This window comes from Haplochromis burtoni, unplaced genomic scaffold, assembly GCF_018398535.1.
Source record: "Haplochromis burtoni strain Fernald_Lab_line unplaced genomic scaffold, NCSU_Asbu1 Contig_817, whole genome shotgun sequence".
Lineage (NCBI taxonomy): Eukaryota > Metazoa > Chordata > Actinopteri > Cichliformes > Cichlidae > Haplochromis > Haplochromis burtoni.
The window spans coordinates 66,130-83,381 of record NW_024583178.1 but is presented as its reverse complement, the minus strand read 5'-3'; the positions used below and the strand labels follow the sequence as shown (position 1 = coordinate 83,381).

Here is a 17,252-nt window from a genome sequence, read left to right as displayed (position 1 = left end):
CATCCTTCTGTGAGATGAGCTCAGTAATTGGAGGCAGCAGTTTCCCAGAGATGGAAATGATATAAGGATCACTTTTCCTTCTCTTCCAGCTAACGCTCACAGCTGGACTCAGACACAATCCTTCAGTCCTTTATTACATATTCTGTATATGACATGTTGCATACAGACAGTCTCAGAGATCTTACGGCTCTTCAGCCTTGAAATGTCGGAGTTGCTCAACCAGCAGTTGCGTTATTGCAAACAGAAATCACAGCAAACAGCTGGTATCAGTGCGACGTTCCTGGTCTTAAAAAGCAGGACTCCCTGGCATTCATGCAGATGTTACTTTGACGTGAACGTGACAAGCGCAAAGTGTAAACCTGGCCTCTAAATCCTGCAGATACAAATCCAATCCAACATCGGCGGGAACAGTAACGGGAAAATGTAATGCCACCTTCCAGTGTTTTCCTCCAAGCACCTTAAGAACAGGTGAAGTCAAAACACTGGAGGTCCCACATCCAAGCCCTGAACAGTGAAAGCTTTTGTGGGGCAATATCAGGCAGCTGCTTTTAATGCTGTGGCCTTACTTACTACACTTTCTGTTCTTTGTAATCCTTAATGCATCATAGCAGCAGAACTGTACCTCGCTCAGTATTTCACTCATCTCCCGGGCAAAGTGGGTCTCTGTGGTTTCAGGCAGCTGAGCGTACAGAGGCGACATCATCTCCTTCCTCCCTTCATCTTTGTACTTTTTCTGTTGGAAACAAAGAATTCAAGTAAACAAGAGACACGCTGAGGTGAGCAATCGCAGGCAGCTCAGTCTGCGCAGGATTTACTTTTAAGGGAGTAGTTTTGTACTTTTTATATATTCATACAAATATATTCTCTTTATTCTCTTTAAATGTAACTTGTAAAGCAGTAAAAATAAGATTAGGGCAACAAAACAAAAGTTTACTTTGATTACACAAACATTATGTAGGTGTGAGTGATGGCTAATATTGATAACAAGTATGGAGAACCCAGAGCACTTTATACAACATGCCTCATTCATATAAACACTTTGTTTCCTTTGCTTAACTGCTTTCTATCAAACATTCACACACATTCATAATCCGATGGATGCATCGGAGCAACTTGGGGTTAATATCTTGCCCAAGGATGTTTGGCATGCAGTCAAGGATCGACTCACCGACCTTCCTATTAGTAGACGACGTGCTCTACCTGCTGAGCTTCAGCCAAAGCAAAGGCAGCAAGAAATATAGTTTAAAATAGCATTAATATCAATTTGACCTTCAGATAAATCTATCGAGCTTGAGGGAGAGGTCAGAGGTCAAATATGACATGATATTGTAAAACAGTGCTTTCTGTATGTTGGCACATACAGCACAGCTTTTTGCTCCTCAGTTTTCTACCAATAAATCCTTCAGCTGACCTTGAAGACGTTGGTGGATTTAAGGCAAATGTTAATGGATTGTTAACATGACCCAGACAAAGTTTCCAGGAGTTCAGAAGGTTTCGTGTTCACAGACAGAACGACGTCCTCAGCAGATGTAATATAAACAAACAACAAAACACTGCAAGAAATCTTCATCTCAGGCAACAGCTGAACTCCTCACTGGCTCCCAGCAGATAACAGCTGTTTACAGCTGTGCCAGAAATGATTGGAAAGAAAAAGCATGATCTTGATTTGCATTTAAAAAGGGGCTCGCTGGGTTACCTGCCAACTTTCCTGTTTTACAACTGGCACAAACGGATCACTTCACAGCTGTTTCTGTGCTGCTTTTAAAATTCCTCTGAAAAGTCTTTAAGCATCAGTTCAGCTGCATTTTACTTACTGGAAACAAAACTTTTGATACAGATAATAACAGAGATGACATAAGAGATACATCTCGATCCATGATTTCTTTCACAAAGCTTTCAGTTTCAGTTCATCTCTCATTATAAATGTTTTAGGTTCTTTCTTCTATACACATAAACCAAAAACACCATGTTCACCGTTATGCTGACGACACTCAGTTTTATCTACTTGTCACCTGTGACCTTCTACATTTGGGTGAAAACCCAACGTATTTGTATTAAATTATAGTGGAAATGGCAGTTTTGGAGCCTGAGCTCAAACAACATTAGCTCTGCTAAGTGTGAATCCAGTTTGAACGATAAATGAAAACCTTACAGTTCTTGCGGACGGAGGGCAGCTTTTACCAGACAAACCACCGATAAATTTAAACAGCTTTTATATCTTAAGCAAACTGTAGTTGATGCTGCTGTGACTTCCAGCCTGGAGTACATTTGGTTTGTCCAACTCTTTGGTTCAAAAGGCAGCTACTTGGCTTTTAATCGGTCCAGAGAAAAGACGACACATCACTTCAGTTTTAGCTCAGCTGCACTGGTTAGCTGTGGAATCAGGATTTATTTACATTTTATTTTTAAAGCTCTTCATGGATCATGTATGTTGCAGATCGAGTAACTCCACATTTTGCTGCCAGTTCACTGGAGTCATCCTCAGCAGTTTCCCTCAGTGACCCCCCCTCTAACCTAAAAACTGAGGGTGACAGGTCTTCTCTGTTCTTGCCTCCTGGCTCTGGATTAATCTGTCATCCCACATAAAGTCAAACAGCTGACAACTTTAAATCAGTTCCTGCTTCCAGTCAAGCCTGAGGTGCCTCACGGTTTGTATCAAGTGTATTTTTTTTACTTGTAGATTTGTTTAACGTAATAATTTTCTTATTTACGGTATTCCAACCATATTTATTCAGTGTTTTTTCCTTAGCTTCACTTCCACCCATCTATCCTGGAGTATCCCAGGTGTCACAGGATGAGAGTGGGATACACAGAGAGACAGAATCACCAACTAACCTCGACACGTCTTTGTCTATGTGAGGAACCTGGAGTACCTGATGAGATCGCACGCAGCTACAGCAAGAGCATGTAAAGGCCTCAGTTGGTCTGTGGATATGAATCATGTGTATGTGGCTTTTTTATTTTGTGCTTATAATCTCCTATACTTGGACTGGTGATATATTCTCCCCTAACTGGAACACACTTTGGGTTGCTGCCTGTTGTTTTGTGCTATATATGGAACTGCACTTGATGTAATCTTACAGTGCAATAAAATGAATAAGTGTTTTTCACCCAAGCTACCTCTGCAACACTTAGAAGTAACGCTTTCTCCAACCTAAACTTGAAAAGTGTGAAATAATGGAAAAGCAGACAGAGGTAGAGCGATGGTACCACACACAGCAGGATTCACTCACTTCACTCTGCAGTTCAGTCACTTCTTTGACGCGTTTGGTCTCCAGAGTTTCGGGCAGTTTGGAGTAAAGAGACGACGCCGCGTGCTGCTTACCTGCCTGCTTGTACTTCACCTGTCAAACAAACACACACTTTAAATCCCCACAGAATCACACTCTCACAACTTCATCCTGCCTCAAACTGTTTCCCAGCTACTCATGACTGGAAATATCTCATCCTTCACTGAGCAGTGTTATCAGCTCTGCAGGCGACTGGGAGGTGACGTAGCAACTACTGTGACATCACCAGCTGCATCCAATAGGATGAACTGTTTGACCTTGTGTAGCTAAGACGTGACATGAATGTGGGAAAACGGAAAGAGCTGATTGAATTCTGTTGGACTTCATTTACTGTTTTCTAGTTTACTTCTACTGGATGCTGATGATCGTTATTACCTGATAAATACAAAAGTTTAATGGGTTTAAACTGAGACTTTGTCCTTATGGCTGAGCTGTCCAACACGCTGCAGGCCTGCCTCAGCTCGGACTCTGATTGCACACATACCATACTAGTCTTTGATATGTTTTTCGTACATGCTTAAAAAACTTTTTTTGCCCTATTTTCAAACCTTTGTGCCATAATTTTCTACAATGACTTAATAAATACAGCCATTAGAAAAAGATCTGCTGTTGGTATTTCCTTTTTTAGTTTGATTGTAACCATCTGTGTCTCACTTGTCTCATTTTTTAACTTCCCTGATTGCTCTTTGTGTATAAATAGTCCTGTCTTCTCTTCGGTCTTTGTCTCTTTGTACTCCTGCAGTTTGATGGCTTGAGCCCAAATAAAGATTTAGTTCAACTCGTCAGCTTTGGTCTCCTGCTTTTAGACTTCAGTCAGTCTCAGCAAGGTGTGCAAATCTCATCCTTATCTCACCCTGATATTTCAGACATTCAAGAGGATTCACTCTGAGGAGAAAAATCTTTAAAGTCATGATGAGTGCAGCAGGTCAGTAAGCTCAGAGCTCTCACCTCGCTGTGTGTCTCAGCCATCTCTTTAACAAACTGAGTCTCCAGAGTTTCGGGCAGCAGCGAGTACAAAGTGTTGGGCAGATCCTCTTTGTCCTGTTTGTACTTTGCCTTCAAAGAGGAATAAACACAAATCAATGAACAGAAATAAGAGAACATTGAAATGCACAGGAGAATGAAAGATATCAGTGTGTGATGAGAGAGAACAGAGCCGCACCACGCTCTGGATCTCTGACATCTGCTTGGCAAACTGCATCTCTGGTGTTTCAGGCATGAGGTGGAAGAGTGAGGAGGACGTTTCCTTCTTACAGCCCTCCTTGTATTTCACCTGCACCACAAACCAAACAAACACATCTCTGTTAATGTGCAATAAAACACTTTGCTTTCTCCAGGCTCAGCGTTGCCCCCATCCTCAATTTCATAACTCCACTTTAAGTTCAGACATTTCTGTCTTCAGTTATTTTCAGCACAGCGAAAGTTTTCTTAACTTCGAGCAGTGATTAGAGGAAGTCTAGCTGAGTCAGCCTGACTAATGTCGTATTTTTGGAAAACCTTCCTCCTCCTCAGATAATAGGAGCTGCAGCAGAAACACTTTGTGACAGCTCGACAGGCACAGCATGAACTCGTGCACAGCAGGAAACCTTAAAGGTCACCAGGAACAACTGGACGTGCACTTCTATTCAGTCACATCATCAACAAGCACTGCAGGAAAATATGGACTGTATCATCTTAACGTTCACTTAGACTTTGAACTCATCTGTTATCCAGTGAGAAAGATTTCATGTTAAGTAAAATATCATTGAAATAGTTTCCCAAACTTTTTGTGCTTTTGCAGCAGCTTCAAATAAAACAGTGTTTGATTCAGAGGAACTTCAGAATGAGTGTTCACACAGATCAGATTAAAGAAAAGGCCGATTGGGAAAGTTTCAGACTCGGACTTGAAAAGGTTCCTGCTGAATAAAAGCCTCTGTGTTGAGGCACAGCAGTGGCTGGATGAGTGTTTGTCACCTGACTCTGCAGCTCCGTCACGTCTTTGGCCAGCTCAGTCTGCAGGGTTTGAGGAAGGCTGGAGAACAAAGTGGACGACAGCTCCTTCTGCCCGTCCTCTTTGTACTTCACCTGCAGGGTCAACAGAACTGTTTTTATGTTCTTTTATTTTCTTTTTACTTTTATTGAAAACGTAAACTGAGTAGTGAAAAGGCATTCAGGGTTTGAGTCAGGAGAGTTGTTAGACACACAGAAGAGAGCATGTTTATGAGGAGAAAGGACTGTGTCTGGCAGCAGGAGAGCACCGAGCTGCCACCATTCACATCCAGAGATGAAGGATGTGGTTTGCATTAAACTATTAAACTATTTCTTTATACTGAATAACTATGGCCTGACTGTTTTGTTCTAGTTTTAGCTGAAAATTGTTTCAAAATGAAAGCGATGCCAAAGTTGGAGACTTCACTGCACCATCTGCCAGCTTTGCCTGTCTTTCCATGAGGTTTGACAACTCATGGAAGGAGAGGGAGACTAAAACTGGTGACCTTTAACTCCTGAAACCTCCCATTTTTAAAATCCCACTAAGCTAACAGATCCAAACACTGACTGCGTAGCAGGGTATAATGGTAATGATAGCAGGAGGCGATGGATGTGACAGTTTAGAAAATAAAGTTCACCATGCAGCACACAGCGAGACAATGACAGTTTGCATGCAGATACGAGTAAATTACACAAAGATTTTTTTTGTATTTAAAAGAACAACTTGCCAGTAACTAGTCTGCACGGAAAGAAGACGTGTGGCAGCTCAAAACCACTTAGAAACCAAATAAACTGTCAGTCAAATGTTTGGTACTTCAAAAAATGAAAGACGTTTGACTTCTTAATTGCATTCAATAATTCTCACTTTGTAAGACACGGTCTGAGTGAACTTTTATTGTACATGGACACAACTACCACAAGCATAACATATAAGACACAGATGTCCCTCATTCTTCTGTCCCTTTTCTCTTTTTTTATTATTTTTTAAAGCTATTTTAAGGGTTTAAAATTGCAAAGAGTCTTGTAGGATTATAAACCTGTTTTGTGGATTTCTCAAAGTTGATTGGTTAGATTAGTGGGATATAAAATGGACAAGGAGAGCAAAAGGTCCAGAGTTTGAGTCACCGTGGGTCACATTTTGCTTGTTTTACACATTTCATTGAAGAAAGAGCAGAAGGATTCCCAGCTGCTATTCTGCAAATGGTCTCCAACATCAGCACAGCTTTCATTTTTGAACTATTTTCAGCCATCACTATGTTGATAGAAATTCAAAATGTTTACAGTTTAAGCCTTTTTATGCAAATACATGTGAAAACATGAACACCAGGCTTTTATGATACAACAGTTAACTTAAAGTGTGTTGATTAAAAACTTGACGGTCCTCCGTTAGGCTTGGCAAGCCGCTGGACTTTAATAAACTGAAGGAATCTCTGGTGTGTCTTACCTCCTGACAATATGTTTCTTATCTCGTAAAAACAGCAAACAGTACCTGGCTCTGTATCTGTGAGGCCTGCTTGGCGTGTTGAGTTTGCAGAGTTTCGGGCATCACAGAGTACAAACTGCTGCCGGTCTCCTGCCTCCCTGACTTCTTATACTTTGTCTGAAGATCACATAAAGAATAAGATCAGTTTCTTTACTGCTTTATTGGTTTGAGCTGTCGAACATCTAAATCTGCAGCATAAACATTCACATTCTCAGTCCCAACGTTACTAAATTAGCTTCATCATGTTTGTCCAAATTAATTCAGGCTTTCACTCAAGAGCAGCTTTATGTAACACTTACAGCTTCTTTCTATCTTTCATCAACACATTTAAGTGTTTTTGATCATCCTCTCAAGTTTCCTTCATCTCACCTCGCTCTGCAGCTCAGACACCGTTTTAGCAAACTTTGTCTCAGCGGTTTCAGGCAGCTGAGAGTAGAAACTCTGAGACATGCTCTTCATCCCCTCCTTGTACTTTTTCTACAATCAAAACAGAAAACAGGATCTGTAACATGGGATTAAGAAAAATAGCTTTAGAAATGTATCTAAAGAAATTATTGGAAGACACATCAACTTCTGACCAATCAGAGCCTTCTTTCTTCTTCATTGCCATTTTATTCAAAATAATTTGCTTAACACTGTCAGTATTTAACTGTGCTGCTTCCGTTCTGTCCTCCTGATTACACACTGAGGACTTGGCTGTAAAGTACGATGAGTGAAACAGCACCCCTCTAAATGCCACACAGTGAGTCCAATACTCCCACAGGTCTGCAGTGGGCCGAGTTGGCTTTCCTTGATTAAAAGAAATAAAGTAAGGCTGAAGTCATACCAATACCACACTGGGATTAGTCAGAGTTATGCTGGGGAAGCCAATCATCACTCCACTCGAATCACAGTGTGAACGTCACTGAATAACTGTTAGTCATTTCATCCTGCAAAGCTACCAACTGAAGTGTGGATGGGGGAGTTTATTGTTTATTAAATAGTTAACTAAACTAAACTAATGACTTATTTTACCATCTACTGAGCTCATCACATCAGCAGTGCTTAGTTGTCTGCATATGTCTTCACTTAAGTAATAGTTTCATCATGATCACACACAGCGGGGACAGCAGTCACAGGGTTTGTACCTCATGTTTAATACATGCAGGTTATTGATACTTCATGACATGATGTCTGATTACGTTTTGAATTAATGCTTCTTTCAGTCGTTATTAGAGTAAGTACTATTGTGGTTAGTTAACAAGAGATGCACCAGACCTGCATGTGTAAGGCATAATTTTATGTATTATGACAGCTTTAAGAATTGAATCTGCAGGTTGGTCTAAAGCAGCCGTGTTTCTCTGCACCTACTTGGCTTTGCAGGTCGGTGACCTCTCGGGCAAACTGGGTCTCCAGAGTATCAGGGAGCAGGTGGTAAACTGGACATGACAAGTACTTCTTCACAGCCTCTTTATATGAGACCTACATGACACAGAGGAGACAAAATATAGACTTTCACAAATAAACTTTCATGATTTTTTTGTGCACCATTTTTAAAGTAAGCGTTACCACCACATGCTTCTTCTCAGTTTGCTAGTTTGGATCTAGCTTCATGGTTGAAAGTTCATGTTAACAAAAGTTTTTAGACTTTTGTTAACAGTTTTTAGTCATATTCCTGCATACCTGACTCTGTAGCTGGGAAGCCTCTTTAGCGTGCTGTGTCTCCAGAGTTTCAGGTAGTCGGTGGTACAGAGATGTCGATGTGTCCTTCTTACTGGCCTTTTTGTATTTTGCCTGAAAGACACAATTTGCACTGGAGATTTAAGTGCAGTTAGCACTAAAACAATCAGTAATGTGCAGTTAACTCTACACCGAGGTTCCTACCTACCAGAGAAACATAAAGACTATGAAAATGTATACAAATTATGTTTTGCTTTTCCACTTTCTTGAAGGTAGTGTTAGCCTAAATTAGAGGGCGACTGGCTGATATGGGGAGAATTCATGTGGGCGTTTGAACCTAAAAAATCTTGTGACAGTTGGGGGCTTATCCGGGATATGTTTGTAGAATTAGTTGCATCACTGTTAATAACCAACCTGGTTTGGTAACCAGGTTTGTTAAGCAAATAATAAATAGAGCTAAATATCTATATTTATTATTTGCTTAGCATTTGCTTAAAGCTACAAATATAGCTTTTTATTTGGATACAGGCTGAGATGCCAGTTTTAGACTGATTATAATAAATTCCTGTAAATTACACTGACTATTTTAATTCTCCAGATGACGGTCATAAATACCTCCTCAGTGCCTTAATGAAATACATACAATTCTGGTTCCTTCCTATATTATTATCTATAAATGTAAGAAATGCTGAAATAGGTCCCGAACATTTTGAATTGTAGTATATAAAACCAGACACTCGTGGTCTGACGTGCATTTACCTTAAAGTTGATCTATGACTTATTTGGCCTATTTTATAGGAGCCAGACGTCATGAGAGCTCATGCATCTTGACTGAACTCAGTATTTAATTCAGCTAGAAATTGCAAATATAAAAGAAATTGTAAATATCACCACAATCTTACATTTAATCATATTTCTATAAAATCAGCATCATCTCTGGGTTATTCTATGAGACCCGACTGCACTTTGGATATTCAGAGCACTCACCTCGCTCTGCATCTCCGTCAGCTCTTTAGCGTGCTGGGTGTCGAGGGTGTCGGGGAGCAGAGAGTACAAGTTGAAACTCATCTCTTTCATATCTTCTTTGTACTTGACCTTGTAATGAAGCAAAGCAGAGCCAGCAGGATGAGAACAAAGAGTTCTTCATTCACACAGATATTTTTTATTATTACAGCAGGATCACATCATACAGACTTCTTGTCTATACAGGTCACGTTTTATTTGAAAGCTTACTGAACTGATCACATAATAAATCTGGAGACTGAATTCTCTGTTGAAGGGGAGACAAACGGACTCGCATACCAGAGCTGATCGAGGTACTTTGTTCATTTGATGATGAAAAACATTTCTACCTAAGAGCAGGTAGAAATCGTACCTCACTCAGCATCTCTGTCTGCTGACGAACAAACTGTGTGTCGTTGGTTTCTGGCATCAGGTGGTAAAGGCTGGGCCCATCTTTCTTTAAAGGCTGCTTGTACTTCAGCTAGAACAGATGTAGAAGAACATTATTTACGATGTCTTTAATCGCTTTAATAAGTACATCCATATCCTTTTCTGCACAGGAATCCAGTTACTACTTAATAGTAAAAGTTCCTCAAAGTTTGCACCATGTGGGAAAAGCAATTCCTCTGTTTATATATACTGGTTTGGACCCTATGACTAAATGTATTGATACCTCTGAGACATGGCTGATGAGTGAATTGAGGTACCTGACTCTGCAGCTCAGAAGCCTCTTTAGCGTGCTGCGTCTCCAGAGTCTCAGGTAGAGTTGAATAGAGGGTGCTTGACACGCCCTTCTTTCCTGCTTCTTTGTACTTCATCTTAACAAAAAAGAAGAATGAATAAACAAAATATAGGGCAGATTTCTCCAAATATACATATCTTTCCAAAAAAGCTCCGTCTCCATCTCTGTCCTGTGCAACTACATTTATTTTGTCATTTTAACCACTGAACAAAATGTGAATCAAATAAAAGAGTGAGTGAAACAGAGTTTTGTTCCATCTGCATAGATGTAATACGTTATTATCTTGTAAACCACACATTTAAACATTTGGACATAATTTGCAAGGACCCCTGGGAAGATAATGCAGATAATGTTTGTAGAGACATTTACCTCGCTCTGCAGCCCAGAAACTGTTTTTGCAAACTGAGTCTCAATGGTTTCTGGGAGCTGTGAGTAAAAACTTTGAGAGAGGTTTCTCTTCATAGCCTCCTTGTACTTGTTCTGGAAAAGATGGACAAGTAATGTAAAATATCCTGAAGGGTTTTAAAAGGACTGAATGCTGCACAACCAGCCTTAAGCTATGTTGGAGAAATATTCCGCTTCCAGGTCATAGTCATGTAAACACTACTGTGATATTCTGTCATAAATCTAAGACACGTAGAATATTCTGACACTGATAAAGTTTTGTGAACACGTATGCAGCACATTTAGAATATGTATTTTACATGGATTTGCAACACATACGTGAAAATCCACATACTGTATACAGCCTACAGCTGCTCACAAACCAACCAGTCTGTTGTTTGCAAGAAAAGGTATTAAAAACACGTCCCACAGTCCTTTGACACCCACATATACGGTCAAGATTTTTCAGAAGGTGGTTGAAGGAATAATAAACAGGCTGTTTTTGCACAGTCAAACAAGTCTGCCAACAGTAAAAAGCAGAGAAAATGGCCCAAACACCAACACTTTTTCACATTTAAATGCGATCATGTACATGTTAGAGGATCGTTAATGGTGAAAAACTCAGTTTTATTAGCTGTGTAACTAACTTAGTGGAAATAATGACTTTTTTGAAACTGTAATAAGTGAGAGGCAAAAATGTCACTTTTATCTGAATCCTTAAAAACAAATGTTTCCCATCTTTCGTTGCTTACAGATCAGATATTGTTATTAACTCCTCTCCAGTACGTGCTGCGAACAGCCTGCGATGCTTTGATCCTGTTTCTGATGCTAATCTGCCCTCTGATGAGCGTCTAAGGTAGAAGCATCAGAGAGCGGTGAATAATCTGGGTAGTGATTATTTATAACTAATCAAAGGGCATTCTTACTGCAGCTCTCTCTGCATTTCCCTATTTTTGCTCTCAGTTCTCAGTTGAAGCACAGCCTGGATCCCTCCTGCATGTTGAAGCGCTGCTGTTTATTCGATCTCTCTCCAAAATGTCAGGCAAACAAATGACGAAACAGCATATTTGACCTAATCTCACACAAGACTTTAAGATCGGGACGTTGTTTCGGACGATGACTTTCATGTAATGATAACCTGGAAACCAGCGAACGGGCTAACGATGACGTTTAAATCTGCGCATCAAGTATATTAAAACCAGGTAACTATAGCAACAGTACTGATGTGTCACGTTCCCATCCATTATCCAAACCCATCATTGATTTTTCAGTAAAAAGTGCATTTTCAAGTGTGGAGAAATCAACATCTTGTGCTCTACAGTGAGTATTTGTGGCATGTTGGACTGAGTCACACTAAACGTTCTGACATGTAACAGGAAACACGTCAGCCTGTGCAGCAGCACGCGTCACTCTCATGTTTTTAAAAGCGTTTGGTGGGGAAGCACAAAGAACATCTTCTACTCTAATTTAGTTTGTTCTCTTATTTTCAGGAAAACAGAGAAATCCTTTTTATACAAACTAAATGAGCAGTTTTGAAGTCTCACAGCTTCTTTTTAGCCAAAATGTGCAGCCGAACTCTGTTGCCGTCAGCTCTGGGCAGTAAAATGTTTGCTCTATTGCTGCAACACAAACGTTTTTATCTTGTTTCCTGTTTTGATGACTTTCCGTCATGTTTCTCTTCTGAAGTGGTTTTAGATTCTGCTCTGGTCATCAACAGGTGACTGTGGGATACTTTGATGTTTTATTTACCTCGCTCAGCACGTCGCTCATCTCTCTGGCAAAGCTGGTTTCTGAAGTGTCGGGTAGAGTGGCGTACAGCGAGCTGGACATCTCCTTCTTCCCGCTCTCTTTGTATTTTACCTGTGGAGCCAAAAATGTTTATCATGCTGCATACTTTTACTCTCTGACAGTTTAGCTTGAATTGCCGTGTGCTGGTCGCACTTGTTGGGTTTCTTCTTTGTACTTCTTTGTTTCTGTCACGCTCATTCCTTCCTGCCATCTGTTCTCTTCCCTGTCTTCATGTTTGCCCATCGTCACATATGAATCTTTTATTTGCTCCTAATCATCCCTCTGTGGATAACTAGTCGTCAGGTAATACTACAAGAAAACAACACATTACCTCACTCAGCAGCTCTGCAGCTTCTTTCGCGTGCTGCGTGTCCATGGTGTGAGGCAGGAGGGAGTACAGGCAGGCGGTCGCCTCCTTTTTACCAGCCTCCTTGTACTTGGTCTGCAATTTCAAATGAACCGTTAGCATCAGTGGTGGCTTGTGCATCACTCTCTGCAGCCTGTAGTTACTGTTTTACCCCACATGGAGCTAATCTTTGCCATGCATATGCTACGCTGCTGCCCGGACAGGTTGAGTAGTTATCTTGGTGCACGTCACACACAAAGCACAACAGTTGAACATGGAAACAACAGAATTAGTTTTAATGCTGCCTGCTGTTTACCGGTGTTTTAAGACATTTGCACATTAGGAGTAGATTCTGAACAGATTGTTATTTATGGATTTTGTTGGGTTTCCCCAAAGTTTGATTCTGTTCATCTGGACGTTTTCAGTGGGAGAAACGTTTCACTCATCTAAGTGACTTCTTCAGTCTCAGCTGACTGCAGGTTGCAAAAGAGTCAACACTGGCCTGAGGGAGGGGATTTAAAGCTACACTGAATAATAAAATAATAACTTATTCTTGATAACAAACAGGCACAAATTTCAAGCCTTTCCTGTTTGAGTGCCGACCTCACTCTGCAGCTCAGACAGCTGTTTGGCCAGCTGTGTCTCTGTGGTCTCTGGGAGCCGATGGTACAAACTGCTCTGAATCTTCTGCTTCAGACCTTCTTTATATTTCACCTGCAGGAGATGAAGAAGAAACACACGTTTTCATTTTTTGTCCAGATTTCAATGGATTCGATTTTTTTGTATTATTTAACAAACTGAGGCCAGACGTCTGTTTCGTGGTTTACTCCACACTTCAACTCACTGGACTTCAGATCACACAAAGATCTGCAGTCTTCTATGTTCAAACATTCATTTCCCTCATTTTTTTATTTGGTGTGAAACACTTTGTAATATTTATCCTGATAAATAAAATCGCACCTACTTTCTTATTCCTACTTTTCTCTGTCTCATAAAATATTATGTGCACTCTTTTTTTAATTCGGAGTACTGCATACACAGGTTGTTTATCTCGACTGATGATGGAAAGAAAAAGCCATTAAAATGGGATTAAAGTACCTCACTCTGCAGGTTCGACACCTCTTTGGCGTGCTGTGTGTCGATGGTCTCGGGCAGCAGAGAGTACAGGTTGATGTTCATCTCCTTCTTACCGTCTTCTTTATATTTCACCTAGAAAAAACATTTGATTTAATCGGCAGCTTCTGCCCTCTAAAGTAATTCTTGTTTTTTTTCTCTTCTATTTGCGTTACCTCACTGAGCAGCTCGGAGACTTCTTTAGCGTGAGCCGTCTCTAACGTCTCTGGCAGGAGGTGGAAGAGGCTGCAGGAAAGAGTTTTCTTCTGGTCGGCCTTGTAGTTCAGCTGAGCACAAACAGGATCACATGCAGAGTATCAAACTGTCAGTGATGGTGAGCAAACTTCTAACATTGAACACTGTTCCTCAGGGTTCCACATCTGTCTGCCCAATGATATGAACTATTCAAACCAGCTAACTGAACTCCTGCAACCTTTAGGATCCAACAAACACAAAATTTAACGACTATTTTATTCATTTTTATTTCATTTGAACTCATAACTGTATTTGAATTAATCAGCTGTTTTAAGTATCGTGTACGCCTGCTCTGCCTCAGTGCTATTTACTGTAAATCCAAATATCTGTATGTACTGATAGATGTGTATGTTTAGTCTACAATCACAGCAGTGAAGGGTTTTACCTCGCTCCGCACTTCAGAGGCTTCTTTGGCGTGCAGCGTCTCCAGAGTCTGCGGCAGGGTGGAGTACAGAGAGCTCGACACGTCTTTCTTCCCCTTTTTGTACTTCATCTGAAAATAATTTGATGAAATTACACTTTTGATTTTATAACAGTTCAAGGAACAGACTTTGACAGTAATTCATTAAACACGACCTCAGTGGCCTTTCACAGTTTGCATCTTCTATAGTTAAACTGACTTTTTGAATCTCTGTGATCTGCATCAGTGGGTTAAGTTCAGTTTAATGTTAAATTCACAAAAATATTAAAATGTCAACGTCCACAATATCAAATAAACACTCTGTATATTTCCTATAGTGGTTTCTAGGCTCATGCTGTTTAAAGTCACTTCTAATGCAACGGTTCTTCCTGCTGTTGTTTCACATTAAAATACTTCAAATGGAAAAATACAAGATGGCTTTTATTTTGAAAGCTTCATGAGGTGGACAGACAAAAATAATATTGATATTGAGAGTTGAACTTTTTCTTTACTGTGTTGTCTGTTAGTGTGATTAACACAGACTGATGAGGAATTATCATAAACACAAACATTGTTTTCTCTTCTTCTGTGTTTGTGACGCTGCTTTGGGAGGAAGAATAATTGTATTTTTAACTGTGACAAAACTGAAATGTTAAAAATGTTCATTTTGCTGCTTTAGAATCTGTTGTAAATGTTTCATTTCTGCTACTTCAAGAGGAAGAAGTTGTTTTCTGCCGCGAATCAGCTGAAAACATTTCCCATAAAGACACCTGCTCCTCACCTCGCTCTGCAGCGCAGCAACATTTTTGGCAAACTGCATCTCGGCGGTCTCTGGTAGCTGACTGTAGGCACTCTTAGACAGGCTCTTCATCCCGCTCTCTTTGTATTTAACCTGTTAAAAGACAGCACATCAAAAACAGGAAGAGTTACTTCCTTCTCTTCAGTGATGAACTCTTCAGATCTATTAGATATAAAGGACTCGAGCATCTGTAAGGCATACGGATTAGCCACACTTCTCTCTGTATTTATTTCTCTTTGTTGTCGTTTGCTTTTTCATCACTTGTGTTAAATGAACGCATATTTGTGCTTTCACAGATCAATAGTGACAGCGAGCCGAGCCTCGGCAGTGCAGACTGTATCTGTAATGCTAATTAAATGCAGCAGTGCAGATAAACCAACTAACGGTGAGCTGACACGAGTTTCTGTGCAGGAACAGGAGACCTGATGCTGCTCCTGTTTCAGCCTCTTTACATGACGTCCTGTTTATTTTACGATTCACTGACTGCTGCTGAGATAAGTCTTTGATAAACCTTTGACCTGTGCCCGCCGTAACGTGATCAGCTACGTCGGCCCCCGTGCTTTCATCAGAGCTGATGTTACTGTGAGTATGCCTTTTTAGATGCTTCTTTAACTTTTCCTGCATTAAATCCTATAAGTCAGTTTTTCTCAGTCGTTTTTCAACCTGATGGTTTTTATGAGATTTGCTTTAATTTCCTGCCCAGTCAGGCTCATTGTCATTAATTACAGATGATAATAACTGTGATTACTGAAGTTAAAAACACACCAAACTAATTAAACTTCTAGTCTGAGCCCCTGATTTGGTAAAAACACGAGTTTTAGCATCTTAATTATTACTCAGACTTTATTTCCTTCAGTTTTACTTCTGTGAAATCTCATTGTGTTCTTCGCTTTTGCTCTCATTGTCGGGTGTTTTCTGCAGGAACCTCCGGCGAGCTTCCTGTGACGTCTTCATTTTCTGTGTTTCTAAACGATCGGCTTTCCTCTCTCTGCTGTTTCTCAGCAGCCTCAGCTGCAGAGTTTTCCCTCCATCACTCTCACTCTAGTGCATAGAGTGATGGGCGTCTACACTAAATGCTTTAAAGGTGTGGCCTTATTATTTAAATTATGCTGACATGTGCATTTTTATAAATAAATCTGTATTGAACTGCAATTAACTGAATGCTTCATATTTCTATGATTCACAGTTCAAAATAATCCTTTTTTCTCTGATACTGGGCTTTTTGTGGGAGGCCCTCCGGAGCAAACCTCCCTCTGATTGGCTGCCCTTTGTAAACAGAGGGTTTGCACAGCAGGTGGGTGGGGCTTCTGTGCTCACAGCTGACAACACATGGGCCAAAAGATTAAAAAAGAAAAAAACAGCCTGAAACTGGGTGTTTAGAGCTTTCTGAACTTTGACCTTTGACACACTGACCTCTCTCACCTAACTTGAACCTGTGAGCAGGCTAAGCATGAACATCCACCACTGTGCGTGTGACAGAAATTCACATGAAAGCATGAAAAGTCCACGTGAACAAATCAAGCAGTTTCTGAGATTCTGCAGACAAACAACTGTCACATCACTGTTTTTGTTTTTAGGTTATTTTTCAGTGTGATGAGACTCAGGTTCATAATCAGAGTTTGTTAAAAAAGAAAAGAAGAAGAAGAAAAGCTCAACCTCCCCAAAACGACATGCTTTATCATAACTGATGGGAGACTGGAGCAGAGGTCATGACATCACATTTACCTCGCTCAGCATGTCGCTCATCTCTCTGGCGAAGCTGGTTTCTGAAGTGGCGGGCAGAGTGGAGTACAGCGAGCTGGACATCTCCTTCTTCCCACCCTCCTTATATTTAATCTGGTTAAATCCACAACAGGAAACACGAATAATCTTCACTCGTTGGATCTATTTTCTCATGTCAGAGCAACACAAACTGAAAGGCTGCTCTCACCTCACTGAGCAGCTCTGCGGCCTCTTTAGCGTGTTGTGTCTCCAGAGTTTCAGGCAGCAGAGAATACAGGCATTCGCTCGCCTTCTTCCTTCC

The 17,252-nt window shown here is 40.5% G+C and overlaps 1 protein-coding gene across 1 annotated transcript in view; it reads right to left on the bottom strand.

Annotated features, from left to right (window-relative positions):
- LOC102300397 (nebulin) overlaps positions 1-17,252 on the bottom strand; it is a gene marked incomplete at its 3' end in the record, with an annotated part of 74,303 nt that overhangs the window by 39,768 nt on the left and 17,283 nt on the right. Inside the window, 17 exon segments of the mRNA XM_042215763.1 lie at positions 623-733; positions 3,234-3,344; positions 4,239-4,346; positions 4,453-4,563; positions 5,244-5,354; positions 6,748-6,858; positions 7,111-7,218; positions 8,092-8,202; positions 8,404-8,514; positions 9,388-9,495; positions 9,776-9,883; positions 10,110-10,220; positions 10,514-10,624; positions 12,278-12,388; positions 12,648-12,758; positions 13,266-13,376; positions 13,761-13,865. Of these exon segments, the coding sequence (XP_042071697.1) occupies positions 623-733; positions 3,234-3,344; positions 4,239-4,346; positions 4,453-4,563; positions 5,244-5,354; positions 6,748-6,858; positions 7,111-7,218; positions 8,092-8,202; positions 8,404-8,514; positions 9,388-9,495; positions 9,776-9,883; positions 10,110-10,220; positions 10,514-10,624; positions 12,278-12,388; positions 12,648-12,758; positions 13,266-13,376; positions 13,761-13,865 (1,869 nt within the window).